This window comes from Calidris pugnax, unplaced genomic scaffold (genome assembly GCF_001431845.1).
Source record: "Calidris pugnax isolate Ruff unplaced genomic scaffold, ASM143184v1 scaffold273, whole genome shotgun sequence".
In the NCBI taxonomy this organism is placed as follows: Eukaryota; Metazoa; Chordata; class Aves; order Charadriiformes; family Scolopacidae; genus Calidris; species Calidris pugnax.
In genome coordinates, this window is record NW_015094508.1 from 7,397,816 (window position 1) to 7,413,129 (window position 15,314).

General features: G+C 45.1%; 1 protein-coding gene across 1 annotated transcript; it reads left to right on the forward strand.

Annotated features, from left to right (window-relative positions):
• The first annotated feature begins 949 nt into the window (after positions 1-949).
• Positions 950-14,967, forward strand: LOC106901835. Its single transcript, XM_014964849.1, has 4 exons — positions 950-992; positions 8,421-8,555; positions 9,821-10,797; positions 10,981-14,967. The coding sequence occupies exons 1-4, from the start codon at positions 950-952 to the stop codon at positions 14,164-14,166; spliced, it is 4,341 nt and encodes a 1,446-aa protein (XP_014820335.1). The 3' UTR covers positions 14,167-14,967.
• The last annotated feature ends 347 nt before the right edge of the window (positions 14,968-15,314 follow it).

A 15,314-nucleotide genomic window follows, 5' to 3' on the forward strand; every position in this document is an offset into this window, starting at 1 on the left:
ATTCCAAAGGCAGATAAGGGCACTGAACCCTGGTCTTTCACATCCTGGATGACAGTCTTAATCACTGGGTGGGAAACAATAATGATATTTCCTTTGTGTCTTGTTTTGACATATATGTGGTCTGACTGCATATACCTACAAGGGAGAAAGATTCAACATCTCTATTCTGCAAGTAAGGAATAACTACCACCCCTCTGCCTAATGCACCTAACCTAATTTCTTAGTAACTTTGCTAAATAGTTATTTAGAGGCATAGTTGGGGGATTCAGGAATCAGGTTTTGATGGGCATCTAAATGGGTGAAAGTCTGGAGCTTCTTTATGCACCTAATGTATTGACTTCCCCTGCCCTAATAGTAGCCATAAAATACTGCTGTTAGTTTGTCTGAAGGTCAGCCTTATAACATTTTCCTGTGCTTATGCTAATTAAATGGGATCGTGAAGGAGAAAAAAAATCTGGTTTACTGTACTGTAGAGCTTTATGTTCTTGGGAAACTTATGCTGCATTCAAATAATGCCAGAAACTCTTTTAACAGGGATAAATCCTGAGGATAAGCATTGTTTTGTATAGTTTTTGGCTAGCCAGAATATAGTAGTTGGTTTTTTTCTTTTGTTTCTTTTTTATATATTTTTGTTATGATCTTCCAAGTATCTCTCAGTTTCTCTCTCCTCTGGGGTAAGCTATGCACTTTGGAAGCTTGGAAAGGAACAATAAGATTTGATGCATGTTTATACAAAACAATTCATTTAATAGCTGAGGGGGATAGTTCTGTAAAAGAAACATGATTTATAGAGCACAGGGTCAGCTTTGGAGTTTTTGAAGCCTTAAGCAATGGATGATTACAGTGCACCAGATGGGATCAGAGATAGCAGAGTTTGCACCTGCAGTTGCTTTTTCAGCCTTTGTACTCTGTGCCATTGATTGCTCAGAGGTGCCTGAGGCTGTCCAAGATGATACGGTATGACCTGGTAAAACGAAAAGTCAAAATATCAGGTAAAAATAACAGAGCAAAGAAAAATTGTCTGTGCAGAGAAGACATGTCAGAAGTTGAAGTAGCAACTGACTACTCTGTGCTGAGTCAAAAAATACCATACCTCTTATTTGTTTTTGAACTTACTGTGTATAACCAGCAAATATACTCCTGACAGTTGTGTATCACTTCAATGACAGCTGTGTAATTCCTTTGTCCAGTTGATGCTTTGAAAGGTAGAGAGAAAATGGAATGAATAAAGACTGGAGAGCCAGTGCTTAGAGTCCTAGCTTCCAGTAAGGTTAACTGTGTAGTTGTGAACACACAGATATCAAATGACAGATGATGACTATTCACAGAATCATAGTATGGTTGGAGTTGGAAACAACCTTAAAAATCATCTAGTTCCAACCACCTGGCCACGGACAGGAACACCTTCCACTAGTCCAGGTTACTCAAAGCCCCATCCAGCTTGGCCTTGAACACTTCCAAGGATGGAGCACCTATTCAGAACAGAGCTACACAGAGCTGTCCTTAGAAAATATGGGAGATGTTAATATGGTTATTTTTTTTGTTTGTCTTCTTACAGTGTTTACATTTAAAAATTAGCTATTTTGAGCTTCTAGTATTCTTCTTACCCATGTGTCCCAACTTTCCTAATTTGGTGCACAATCCTTTTTCCAATGCTGTGTTTGCTGTCCTATATTTCAAGAATTCTTTTGGGTAAAAATAGTTCTGCTGATTTTGTGTGTTAATTGATGTGTGACCTTATAATGAAATCTCTTGCTGTGATCTTGGTACACGGATTTAGTACACAAATACTTTAGGTACTTTTTAGAAGAAAGATCCAACATGATATGTGTCTCCAGTGTGGTGTCAGGTTCTGATTCATTGCTGCTCATACGAGCATTTTGAGCTGTGTGGTAAGTATTTCTTTGGTTTTAGATTTTCTTTCCTCAGTGAATCCAGCCCTTTCTCATCCCTGTTGTTACTCAGGATGAGGTATAAGCTGCAAGCTTATTTTAGTTTTCCGATGATCAGAAATGTTGGCCATAATAAGAGGTAGATGCAGTGATCAGGACAGCTAGAAGTGCCACTTAATGAACTAAATATCTCACTGAAACTAAAAATAGTAGTATTTCTTTAAATTGTTTCACACTGATGAAGCGCTTTAGCCTTTTAACAGCACTTCTCACAGAAACGCTTTCCCCCCTTAGAAAAGATAAATCGTGTGACAAACCCTGGACAAGAGCGTGCACAGGCTTGCTGATAAGAAGGGTGAAGGCCTTTGAAGATTGTACACTTATTTAAGTATAAAGGCTGTCTTGCAGCTCTGCCTCTGCTTATATAAGTAGTTACATTTATATAAGCTTCATTTTGTTGGAAATGTGCATATTTCTGGTTTTGAAAAATACCCTGCGTGTACTGATTGTACAGTACTTTTCTCAATTTGTAATGTGAAGTGATACACGAGAAGATCTTTAAAGGAGTTAGTGGGCAAATTGATTACCTGACTCTCAGCCCCATGTGCCAAATCACATTATGGCAAGAAAATTAGTGTTTGGAGTCTTTTTTAAATTTGGCAGCCCTAATTTGCCCTCAAGACTCTAAGTGCACAAATAGAACGGTGTAAATAGGCATTTTTGAGTTCCTGATCTTAGAGATTTTGCTTTTTCTGAAGCTAATAATCCTTTATAAACACAAAGTACCAATTAAAAGTACAAATTAATGGCCACAGTAAATTAACAGCATAATTTAGGGGAATGAATTTGGCAGAGTGTTTTCGGGGAAAAGGGAAGGGATTACAAGCATCCACTTACTGCTTTTTGTGTTTTGACCTTAAATTTCTCTCTTTAATATTTTCCCCTTACATTTTGCCTTACCCATGCAAATAACTTAAAATTGTGGTGTCTGCACTTATAAAAGCATTTGCTTATTAAGGGCACTTCTGAAAGTGTCCCTTCAGTGTTGAGTTGTGACTCATGTCTTTCAGTGATGTTCTGCTGCTGCTCTGTAGTCTCTGAAGGGTTATTTACATGTCTTCGTGCCTTGTGGCACTTTTGAAATTGCTCTTAAGTGGTCAGATGTGTCTGCCAGGTTATTCAATTAACTTCTGCTTCTGCAAGGTTGGAGCCAGCCACTGGAATGAACACGTTTATGCTCCGCTGACTGATGTGGCTGCCTGTGCTGGGTCCTTTATCAGGAAGAAATGCTCTCTTTGCCTAACAACCATGAATGCAGATCTGGGAGACACTGTCTCTGGCTGCACATTACATTCTTGCCTCAAACCCAGATAAATGGACATTACTACAGATGCCCTTTCCTACTGTTAGGTGGTCAATACTGAAGGCAACCAGATATCCGAAGAAACCAAAAATAATGAGTTTTGCAAATGTGTGTCCCCTGTCCTCCCTTTCTCCTTATTATTTCCATATCTCATCTCAGTCTCATGCAAATTTTTTATCTTTCCTAATGAGTATTTCCTATATAGGATATAGGAACACAGCTGAACACATCTGTTCTCTGGCTCCTTCTTTTCTCTATTAAATGTGGCAACTGCATCAATTCTTTCTCCAGCCCATTAGTAATATGCCTTTCTCAGTAAGTTGTCATAAATCTTTTCTATAAGGTTACCAGTTCTCCTTTCTTCCGCTTTCATAATTTGAGTATTTAAGTCATCTGGGTCTAGTGCTTTGTTGGCTTTCAGTAGTTCTAATTGCCTTCTTATCTGTTTTATGATGAGGGTAAAGCCTTTCAGTGATTCACTCCCCCGAGCCAAGGAAAACATGCCTCAGTCCCTAGGATGTTATCTTCTTTCCTTTTGTGTGTACTGTCATGAAAAAATAGCTTAGACCTGTAGCATATTAATCATCTATCGCTAGTTTTCTACTTTGATCCTCTGGTATTCCTTCTGTATCTTTTATTTTTGTTTTGATAACATGCCTTTTTTTCCCCCTCTATCCTTTCTCTGTTGATTTTCCATTTAGACACTGTTTTGATTTACATGTTTCATCATTTTGGTTTTGTCCAGTATCTCTTTATTCATTTTCTTATCTAGGAAATAAAATTTCTGACAACCTTCTCCCTTGCTCGTCCTGCAGATTCAGCTTGTTTCCAGAATTTTCTGTTTCACTACTGCATATTTTTTGCAAAATAGCACACATAAAGGTAACTTCTCCTCATGCAATTAAATGGACATCTATGAAATTTCACTTGTAGCTATTTCAGTAGTTCTAAACGTGCATTTCCTTGCCAAGTGAATATTATGGCTATGTTTTAAAATCTCTCCTTACTAGTTGCCTAGAACTGTAAGACTTAGTAAAAAATTCTATTATTCTATCAATATCCAAACAAAAAACCAATCACATTTCTTGCAATTTTAAAAGGTCGCACTGCATGCTCTAAAGTTGGTGTGTGGTTTGTTTTGTTTGGTCTTGGTTTTTTAGAGTTTTTTTTTAATTTTACAATGGCACTGGTGTTTTTTTGTGTCTGTGGTAGCACATTACTTGATCTGTGAGGGCGAATGGAATGAAAATTGAGTACAAATGAATCCCACAGGAGTCTGGGAAATGCAAAATCAATCTAAACGATCAGATCTGATTTAGGCATATGAAAATAACTGAAAGCATGAATTGTAAAAGGTGTAGTTATGCTTGCCCCTTCCCTCTGAGATCTATCAAATGATGAATCTGTCACTTGCAGATGAAACAAAATGATTTGATTTCCAGACACTTAGGGTAACATATCCCCTTTTGTAAGTGCTTAGTGTCTATATGTATTCTCACTCTTTCAGAGTTTGTTTTCCAGCCTCTTTTGTGATTTTTTTTTGTAATCACACTGTTCTTTGGACTGACATCCTAAAATCCCTATACTCTTCCTTAAGAGAGACCTAAGTTCGACCATGGCTGAGCTGTGCTGTGAAGCCATTGACATGGACCCTCAGAGGTTTAATCTTCCTGTCTGTTTACACTGTTCCAACCTTAGGACGCTCTGAGAGCACCTGTATGCTTGGATGGAGCAAGAATGAAGTCTTAGCACCCAGGCTCTGCTTTACCAAGTCTGCCCATGTGCGGTTTGTGCAGCCTTCACTAAAGAGCTCCCCATATTCACTACACATTGGTTCAATACACAGCACATGTGGTTGGTTGCATCAGGACACTCACATGTTGTATTGCCACCACTCCATAACACACCTCTTCAAAGTCAGCGGCACAGACATAATTCGGAGGCCTCTTTTTTGGTTAGTATAGTACCAAAGTGGCCATCCTGTTGTGCTCATCCTTAGGCACTGCCCTAGGTTGAGATAGAACAATAACAAATTTATTTCCAGTAATTTTACATTTCAGTTAAATCTCTTCTAACTAACTAACTCACTGAAATTAACGGTATATTTTTTTAGACAGTGCCTGCTTCTAGCAGATAACCTCTGATGTTTATAGTTAATACCAGGGAATGGTATGCAGAGAGGCTCTTGCATATACTCATTACTGTAACTACCTAGGATAAGTATATGTAAGTCAGCTCACTTTGTTTTGTATCATGTTGGAGGGTTGGAAGAGTGCACCTGTGGGGAGGAGTGGACAGGACAGGTCACCCAAAACTCACCAGTGGGTTATTCCATCCCATCTGTATCATACTCAGTACAAAGCTGAGGGAACAAAGGAGCTTCAATGGGTGGCATCCAAGGGGAACTCTGTCTATTCTCTGTCTTTGTTCCTGATCCATGCATTCCTGAATCCAGTCTTTGAATCCAGTTCTGGTCTGCCACTGAGTCCAGTTCCAGTGCCTGCCAGCGATGTGATCATCACCCTGGGAACTCGATATTGGTTTTATATATATTTGTATATATTTAGTAATTTTCTTATTAATATTATTATCTTTTCTTTTTATTGTTAATATTCCATTAAAGCTGTTCAAGTTGGTTTTTTTTTTTTCAACCCATAAATCTCTCTCTCCTTATTCTCTCTCCCACCCTTGTGGGAAAGGAGAGGAGTTAAGAAAACAGCTGTCATTTGTTTAGTAGCCAGCCCAGCCTAAACCTTGACATGCCCTTACTGCTTGGTGAGAAGAAAAGAGAGGCATAGCATAGCCCCATGCAGAGCAAGTATACAATTTCAGGAAGGCATGTAGACCACTTCCTAGAGTGCAATCTCCAATCCCAGCTGGGATTGGAGACTGCTGTGTTGGAAAAAAGTCTGAAATGAACTGCTGAAGAATAGTGTCTCCAAAGCAGTAACATCTTATTGCCTTTCTCCTAGAGTCAAGGTGGCAACAGGATTTCTGGAGGAAGAACATCACTGCACACTCCGGGACTCTGAAAAATGCCATCCTTGTGGGGTAAGAAAAAAGCAGTTGTTGCTTGCTGGAGAGGGAAAGAAAAACAGTTCAAAGTCAATATCCATATCTCCATCCTCATGCTGCCTCCAGCATGGATGATGGTGAGACTCACTGCTGCCTCTTAGCCAGGCTGGTGATCTGGTGGTGGTTAATATTAGTCTATGGTGGTGGTAGGATGGCCTCTCTTACAGTTAGGTGCATTTGGTATGAGTTACTGCCCACCAGGTACTAGAGAGACTCCCAAGCTCCTACTTTAAGGCTGTCTGGCAGCAGGCATTACTCGCTCTTGAGCACTCAGACTCCCACTGGATTTGCCAAGCATCTGCCATGGTGCATCTGGAGAATTTAAGTGAGGAGTCCAAGGATCCTGCTGTAGCTGAAACAGGAGAGATGCTGTTTTGATGTTAGGCCTATAATTGAACTTCACAGTGACCTTCATCATCTGCTGGAGATTAGAGTAAAGACAAAGTATAGGACAAGGCCACCACCATGGGAACTGCTGACCATCTATACATTTCAGCAAACTACCTTTTCCATCAAGTGTGGAGGCCTTTGCCATTAGTTTGCACTAAACAATTTGGAAAATGGCATATACTGAAGTGCAAATGTGCATCTGATTTCTTGTCTTAATTCTCTTGATGGAAAGCTGAATATGCCTGTACCCTGATGTGTATCATTCAACTCATCTTGTCCCCAAATTGGCAGCAAGCCTGGAGCTTCCCATAAAAGAGAAGCCAGATGAGGCTGCATGCTGAGGAGGCAGGGAAAGGGTAAATGTTCAGAGATCTTAACTTGGACTTCTCAGTAGTGTGTGGTGTATTGGCTGGCTTGTCCTTAAGAAACAGCCCCTGGCCATGAGCTACAGTGGTGATATAACTAAGGGAGAAGGTCTGACAGAGGGTGTGGTGGGATAAGAGAATGCAGTTATGATTAGCAAAGGGTTGTTGCTTGACCCAGCAGTGTCCTGGGATTTTTTTCCCCCTTTTTTTTTTTTAAAGGTGAGGAAGAAAGAGGCTTTCTACCTTTGTAGCCAGGTGTAAAAGACTCTTAGTAAAGAGGCAGAGGAGAAGGTCTGGAAGAGTCACATAAGACAAATGGAGCCAGGCTGCTATATTTAATGGCGGCAAGAGAAGACAAGCATGTGGATTTGCAAAGAGAAAGAATAGAATCATAGAATAATTTAGGCTGGAAAAGACCCTTAAGATCATCAAGTCCAACTGTTAACCTAACACTATGACATCCAACATTAAACCATGGCACTAAGTGCCACATCTGCATGTCTTCTAAATACCTCCAGGCATGGTGGCTCAACCACTTCCCTGGGCAGCCTGTTCCAATGTTTGATAACCCTTTCTGTGAAGGAATTTTTTTTAATATCCAATCTAAACCTCCCCTGGTGTAACTTGAGGCTATTTCCTCTCGTCCTCTCACTTGTTACTTGGGAGAAGAGACCCAATCCCCACCTCACTACAACCTCATTTCAGGTAGTTGTAGAAATTGATAAGGTCTCCCCTCAGCCTCCTTTTCTCCAGACTGAACAGCTCCAGCTCCCTCAGCCGCTCCTTATGAGACTTGTTCTTTACACCCTTCACCAGCTTCATTGCTCTTCTTTGGATGTTCCTGTAGTTCCCCAGATCCTCCTTGTGGCTCTTCTTGTAGGTGGGGCATCCCATCTGCTAACCTCCAGTCAACTGGGACCTCCTGGCTTAGGCGGGACTGCTGATAAATGATTGGAATCAGCTGAAAGAAGAAATAGAAGAAAACTATTTGAAAATAAGGAAAACTAAGGGGAAAGGGGCTTTTAAAGAACCTCTAGAAAGGTGGAAAGAGAAGGAGAAAATGAAGGAGATACTAAGCTGTATAATCTATTTGGGTTTTTTTTCCCTCATATTTGTTCCTTTTGTTGCTTCTGAGTGTTATATATATCTCTAAATAAACATTTTATCCTCTAAAGAAATCCAGTAATGACTTCAGAATTGAGACTATGATGAAAATTATTTTGAAAGACCGACTAAGTCATTTGTCCTGGGTCTGGCAGTGATGGGGTTAATTCTCCCCAGGACCTAGGAGGGACACAAGTATTCCATCCCATGTGAGCCATGCCCAAGGGGTAGCCGGAGCTAGCCGGGAAGGGGAGGGGACAGGAAGTTGGGGAGAGGAGGCGGTGACCCCCGGAGGAGTAGAGCGGTCGGGGGCGTCCCGGGAGCGGTCGGCGCGCGGCGGTATCGAGCGGCGGTATCGTGATCGCGGTTGTATACCCCTCTGTTATTGTTGTTGTTATTGCTCTTTGTTCCGTTCTGTTAAAATTGCCTTTGTCTCAACCCACGAGTTTTGCCTTTTTATTCCCATCTTCCCCTCCCGGCCGCGTGGCCGTGAGGGCTCTATTGTGTGCGAGCGGCTGCACGTGGTCCTTTGTTGCCGTCTGAGGCCAAACCACGACAGTCCTTTTTGGCGCCCAACGTGGGGCACTCGGAGGGTTGAGATTACGGCAGATCCGACCAGGGCATGTTAAAAGGAATTTTGTATCTGTGTTCATTGTATTAGTTGCTGGGCACAATGTTGTTTCGTTTGTTTTCATGGCTGTGTTATGTGAACTCTTACATGCCGTATGTACTGCCCGTGATGATGTTTATCACTTCTGGGAGAGGGATCAGGGTTATAATTTTGCTGTCTTGTGCTATATCAACTTATGATATGATAGCATCTCTGTTCAGATGGTTTTGTTGGGGTGTTTATTCAGCGCTGCTTTCCTGCCCATATCTCGGGGAATTTATTGATAAACACACTGAATCTATGAGGGAAGCAGGGGGGGATATTTTCCCCAGCTCTTTCACCTCCTTTTTTGTGCTGGATATGTCAGTTTTTGAAAATTTTGAATACCCTTGGGACACGCAAACCAGTTTGGTCTTACTGCTAGGTCTCCTGAATGTGTTTCAGATTTTGTTTAAGGTTAAGCAACTATTTAAGGCTACCACCAAGAGATCTGCCCCAAGGCTGGAGGGTCATGGGTGGCATGGCATGTGGGAGAACATGGGCAGGTATCTAGAGACCTTTTCACCTCCAATGGTCTGGGATCTCACCACCGAACAATTACAGGACCCTGATAAAGTGGTAGAATATTTGAAAGGAAAATGCTGTGGCTATTCCAGAGAGGCACAGCTCACTGCATTGTGCTGGGCCTTGGCCAGTATCTACCGAGCACTGCTCAATGTTGTGCAGCATCCTCAGGGGGAGGACATGGAAACCAGGCTGACAGACACTGTGGCTGCTCCAACCCCTGCGACAGACACTGTGGCTGCTCCAGCCCCTGCAACCAATGCTGCGGCTGCTCCAGTCCCTGCAACCAATGCTGTGGCTGCCCCAACCCCTGCGACAGACACTGTGGCTGCTCCGACCCCTGCAACCAGTGCTGTGGCTGCTCCGACCCCTGCAACCAATGCTGTGGCTGCTCCAACCCCTGCAGTAGACACTGTGGCTGCTCCAACCCCTGCAACCAGTGCTGTGGCTGCTCCAGCCCCTGCAGCAGGTGCTGCGGCTGCCCCAACCCCAGTGGCAGTCACTGCAACTGAACCAGAAAATCAGCCTGTGCCCGTGTCAGTCGCCCCTATCCAGAAGAAGAAATGCAACAAGAAATCAGTTCGCTTAGTGAGGGATGACAATGAAGCAGGGTCATCACGAGAACAAGAGGAAGAGGCAGAATCAGAGATAATCACTCGATCCCTGTCCCTGAGTGAGCTGCGGGACATGCGGAAAGATTTCGGCCGACTTCCAGGCGAGCACATTGTCACCTGGCTGCTCCGGTGCTGGGATAACGGAGCCAGTAGCTTGGAATTGGAGGGTAGGGAGGCCAGGCAGCTGGGATCTCTGTCTAGAGAGGCGGGCATTGACAAGGCAATTGGGAAGAAGACACAGGTCCTCAGCCTCTGGAGGCGACTCCTATCAGGTGTGAGGGAAAGGTACCCCTTCAGTGAAGATGTTATATGCCATCCGAGCAAGTGGACCACCATGGAGAGAGGTATCCAGTACCTGAGAGAACTAGCCGTGCGGGAGATGATTTATTGTGACCTGGACAATGCACAGTCACCCACAGATCCTGATGAGGTCCAGTGCACAAGGCCCATGTGGCGGAAGTTTGTACGGAGCGCCCCATCGTCATATGCCAACTCATTGGCAGTGATGGAATGGAGAGGCGAAGAGGGACCAACGGTGGATGAGGTGGCTGCCCGACTTCGGCAATATGAAGAAAGTCTCTCTTCTCCCCTTGTCTCAGCTGTGGAGAAACTGTCCCGGAAGGTCCAGCAACTTGAAGAGAATATATCCTCCCCGCCTGTACGAGCCAGTATCTCAGCTGTTAGAAGCAGACACTTCTCCACTCAAGATAGAGAATACAGGGAGTACACACCACGAAACACCCTGTGGTTCTGCCTGCGTGACCACGGAGAGGACATGAGGAAGTGGGATGGACAACCTACTTCAGTCCTACGGGCACGGGTACAGGAACTGCAAGGAAGAACCACCACAAAAGGGGATCCCTCCAGGAAAAGTGCTGCCCCAGTTTCCAATGTGCAGTTCCCCAGACAGTATAGAAGGCCTGAACCTACTTCTGATCCCCTTGAAGGAACCTCCAAATCATTTCTGCAACAAGCAAGTAACGGATACTATGACCACTATTAGGGGGGCCCTGCCTCCGGCCAGGTGGGGGAAAGGGACAACCGGATTTATTGGACAGTGTGGATTCGATGGCCTGGCACGTCAGAGCCACAGGAGTATAGAGCTTTAGTGGACACGGGTGCACAGTGTACCATAATACCATCAAGCCATACAGGGACAGAACGCATCTGTATTTCTGGAGTGACAGGGGGATCCCAAGAGTTGACTGTACTGGAAGCTGAAGTGAGCCTAACTGGAAATGAGTGGCAAAAGCATCCCATTGTGACTGGCCCAGATGCTCCATGTATCCTTGGTATAGATTATCTCAGGAGAGGATATTTTAAGGATCCAAAAGGGTACCGGTGGGCTTTTGGCATAGCTGCATTGGAGGCGGAAGAAGTTAAACAGCTGTCCACCTTGCCTGGTCTTTCAGAGGACCCTTCTGTTGTAGGGCTGTTGAAGGTTGAAGAACAACAGGTGCCAATTGCTACCACAACAGTTCATCGGCGGCAATATCGAACTAACCGAGACTCTCTGATCCCCATCCATGAGCTGATTCGTCAACTAGAGATTCAAGGAGTGATCAGCAAGACTCACTCACCCTTTAACAGTCCCATATGGCCGGTGCGGAAATCTAATGGAGAGTGGAGGCTAACTGTGGACTATCGTGGCCTCAACGAAGTCACGCCACCGCTGAGTGCTGCCGTGCCGGACATGTTAGAACTTCAATACGAACTGGAGTCCAAGGCAGCCAAGTGGTACGCCACAATTGATATCGCCAATGCATTCTTCTCAATCCCTCTGGCAGCAGAGTGCAGGCCCCAGTTTGCTTTCACTTGGAGAGGTGTCCAGTACACCTGGAATCGATTGCCCCAGGGGTGGAAACACAGCCCCACCATTTGCCACGGACTGATCCAGACTGCACTGGAAAAGGGTGAAGCTCCAGAACATCTGCAGTACATTGACGATATTATCATATGGGGCAACACAGCAGAAGAAGTTTTTGAGAAGGGGCATAAAATAATTCAAATCCTTCTGAAAGCTGGTTTTGCTATAAGACGGGGTAAGGTCAAGGGACCTGCACAGGAGATCCAGTTTTTAGGAGTAAAATGGCAAGATGGACGCCGTCAGATCCCAACGGATGTGATCAATAAGATAGCAGCTATGTCCCCACCAACTAGTAAGAAGGAAGCACAAGCTTTCCTAGGCATTGTGGGTTTTTGGAGGATGCATATCCCAGATTACAGTCTGATTGTGAGCCCTCTGTATCAAGTTACCCGGAAGAAGAACGATTTTAAATGGGGTCCTGAGCAACGACAAGCTTTTGAACAAATTAAACAGGAAATAGTCCATGCAGTAGCCCTGGGGCCAGTCCGGGCAGGACAAGATGTTAAAAATGTGCTCTACACCGCAGCTGGGGAGAACGGCCCTACCTGGAGCCTGTGGCAGAAAGCCCCAGGGGAGACACGCGGTCGACCCCTAGGATTTTGGAGTCGGGGATACAGAGGATCCGAAGCCCGCTATACTCCAACAGAAAAGGAGATACTGGCAGCATATGAAGGGGTTCGATCTGCTTCAGAAGTGGTTGGTACAGAAGCACAGCTCCTCTTGGCACCCCGGCTGCCAGTGCTGGGTTGGATGTTCAAAGAAAGAGTCCCTACCACACATCATGCAACGGATGCTACGTGGAGTAAGTGGATTGCACTGATCACTCAGCGAACTCGAATGGGAAACCCCAGTCGCCCAGGAATTCTAGAGGTGATTATGGACTGGCCAGAAGGCAAGGATTTTGGAATGTCACCAGAGGAGGAGGTGATGCGTGCAGAAGAGGCTCCACCATATAATGAACTACCAGAAGATGAGAGGAGATATGCCCTGTTCACTGATGGGTCCTGCCGGATTGTGGGAAAGCATAGGAAGTGGAAGGCTGCTGTGTGGAGTCCTACAAGACAAGTTGCAGAAGCCACTGAAGGACAAGGTGAATCAAGCCAATTTGCAGAGGTGAAAGCAATTCAGCTGGCTTTGGACATTGCCGAGCGGGAAAAATGGCCGGTACTTTATCTCTACACCGACTCATGGATGGTGGCAAATGCTTTGTGGGGGTGGTTACAGCAGTGGAAGCAGCAGAATTGGCAGCGCAGAGGCAAACCTGTCTGGGCTGCGGAATTGTGGCAAGATATCGCTGCCCGGGTAGAGAATCTGGTTGTGAAAGTACGTCATGTAGATGCCCATGTACCCAAGAGCCGGGCCACTGAGGAACATCAGAATAACCAGCAAGTGGATCGGGCTGCCAAGATTGAAGTGGCTCAGGTGGATCTGGACTGGCAACATAAGGGCGAATTATTCTTAGCTCGATGGGCCCATGACTCTTCAGGCCATCAAGGGAGAGATGCTACATATAGATGGGCTCGGGACCGAGGGGTGGATTTGACCATGGACATTATTGCACAGGTCATCCATGAATGTGAGACATGCGCTGCAATCAAGCAAGCCAAGCGATTAAAGCCCCTTTGGTATGGAGGACGATGGCTGAAATACAAATATGGGGAGGCCTGGCAGATTGATTATATTACGCTTCCACAGACCCGTCAAGGCAAGCGCTATGTGCTCACAATGGTGGAAGCAACCACTGGATGGCTGGAAACATACCCTGTGCCCCATGCCACTGCCCGGAATACCATCCTGGGCCTCGAAAAGCAAGTTCTGTGGCGACATGGCACCCCAGAGAGAATTGAGTCGGACAATGGGACTCATTTCCGAAACAGTCTCATTGACACCTGGGCCAAAGAGCATGGTATTGAGTGGGTTTACCACATTCCCTATCATGCACCAGCCTCTGGGAAGGTAGAACGGTACAATGGACTGTTAAAAACTGCACTGAGAGCAATGGGTGGTGGGACTTTTAAAAATTGGGATACACATTTAGCAAAGGCTACCTGGTTAGTTAACACCAGGGGATCTAGCAACCGAGCTGGCCCTGCCCAGTCTAAACCCCCACGTACTGTGGAGGGAGACAGAGTCCCCGTAGTGCACATGAAGAATATGTTGGGGAAGACAGTCTGGGTCAGTCCTGCCTCAGGCAAAGGCAAACCTGTCCGTGGGGTTGCCTTTGCTCAAGGACCCGGATGCACTTGGTGGGTGATGCGGAAGGATGGGGAAGTGCAGTGTGTACCACACGGGAACCTGATTTTGGGCGAGAATAGCCAATGAATGAAACTGTATGATGTTAATTGCTAAATGACCCTGCCATCTCACTTTGGTGACTGCTATTGGTTGTACTATAGTAGGAATCACCCAACTAATGACTGATGGACTCTGATGAGAAATCAAGTACGGTGCAGCCTTGAAGAGACCAGAACTGACCTCAGCAGCTGGCGCCCAGCAATTTCAATGAGACCAACGTCTTCAACCCATGGACATGAGCTACACCGGATACATCAGCCACAAGGCCCAGAGAAAAGATACAACATGCAACAGTCCAGCCCCAACATACACCATCTTGCATGCCCTGAGAGACTGTTCTAACAGATGGAGGTTGAAGTCATGGGTTAAATGAACTCAACAGACATTTTAGAGCGATGGCCCATAGACTAAGGACATTATACCTATATGTGTATATATATATATATGTCAGGAGAAACTGACAGTATACAACTGGAAACTGTAGGATCTGGGCATGGCATGAAATGGTATGGAATAAGGGGTGGATGATGTCCTGGGTCTGGCAGTGATGGGGTTAATTCTCCCCAGGACCTAGGAGGGACACAAGTATTCCATCCCATGTGAGCCATGCCCAAGGGGTAGCCGGAGCTAGCCGGGAAGGGGAGGGGACAGGAAGTTGGGGAGAGGAGGCGGTGACCCCCGGAGGAGTAGAGCGGTCGGGGGCGTCCCGGGAGCGGTCGGCGCGCGGCGGTATCGAGCGGCGGTATCGTGATCGCGGTTGTATACCCCTCTGTTATTGTTGTTGTTATTGCTCTTTGTTCCGTTCTGTTAAAATTGCCTTTGTCTCAACCCACGAGTTTTGCCTTTTTATTCCCATCTTCCCCTCCCGGCCGCGTGGCCGTGAGGGCTCTATTGTGTGCGAGCGGCTGCACGTGGTCCTTTGTTGCCGTCTGAGGCCAAACCACGACATCATTTCATATGGTAATTTTTTATTTCATTTAGCAATTATGTTTAAAGACTAGGAATGAAGTTTTTTCCTTAGTGACTCCTTGGAGGGGAGCTAACTTTCCATTAAACAGCTTCTAATAAAATGGAGAGAGAGAATGAGTCTTTTCTACAGAAGTAATGTTTTTTTTTAGCACAAATAGAGCTGCGAGGTGGATTTACATGCGGACACACTGTGTGAGCCCTTGGTG

Bases quoted from the DNA above. Each gene is read 5' to 3' on its own strand.
- LOC106901835 (XM_014964849.1), top strand. From the start codon at position 950: ATGATACGGTATGACCTGGTAAAACGAAAAGTCAAAATATCAG. The intron at 993-8,420 runs GTAAAAATAACA...CCCAAGGGGTAG, and splicing joins ACGAAAAGTCAAAATATCAG to CCGGAGCTAGCCGGGAAGGG. The intron at 10,798-10,980 runs GTACAGGAACTG...GACCACTATTAG, and splicing joins CTTCAGTCCTACGGGCACGG to GGGGGCCCTGCCTCCGGCCA.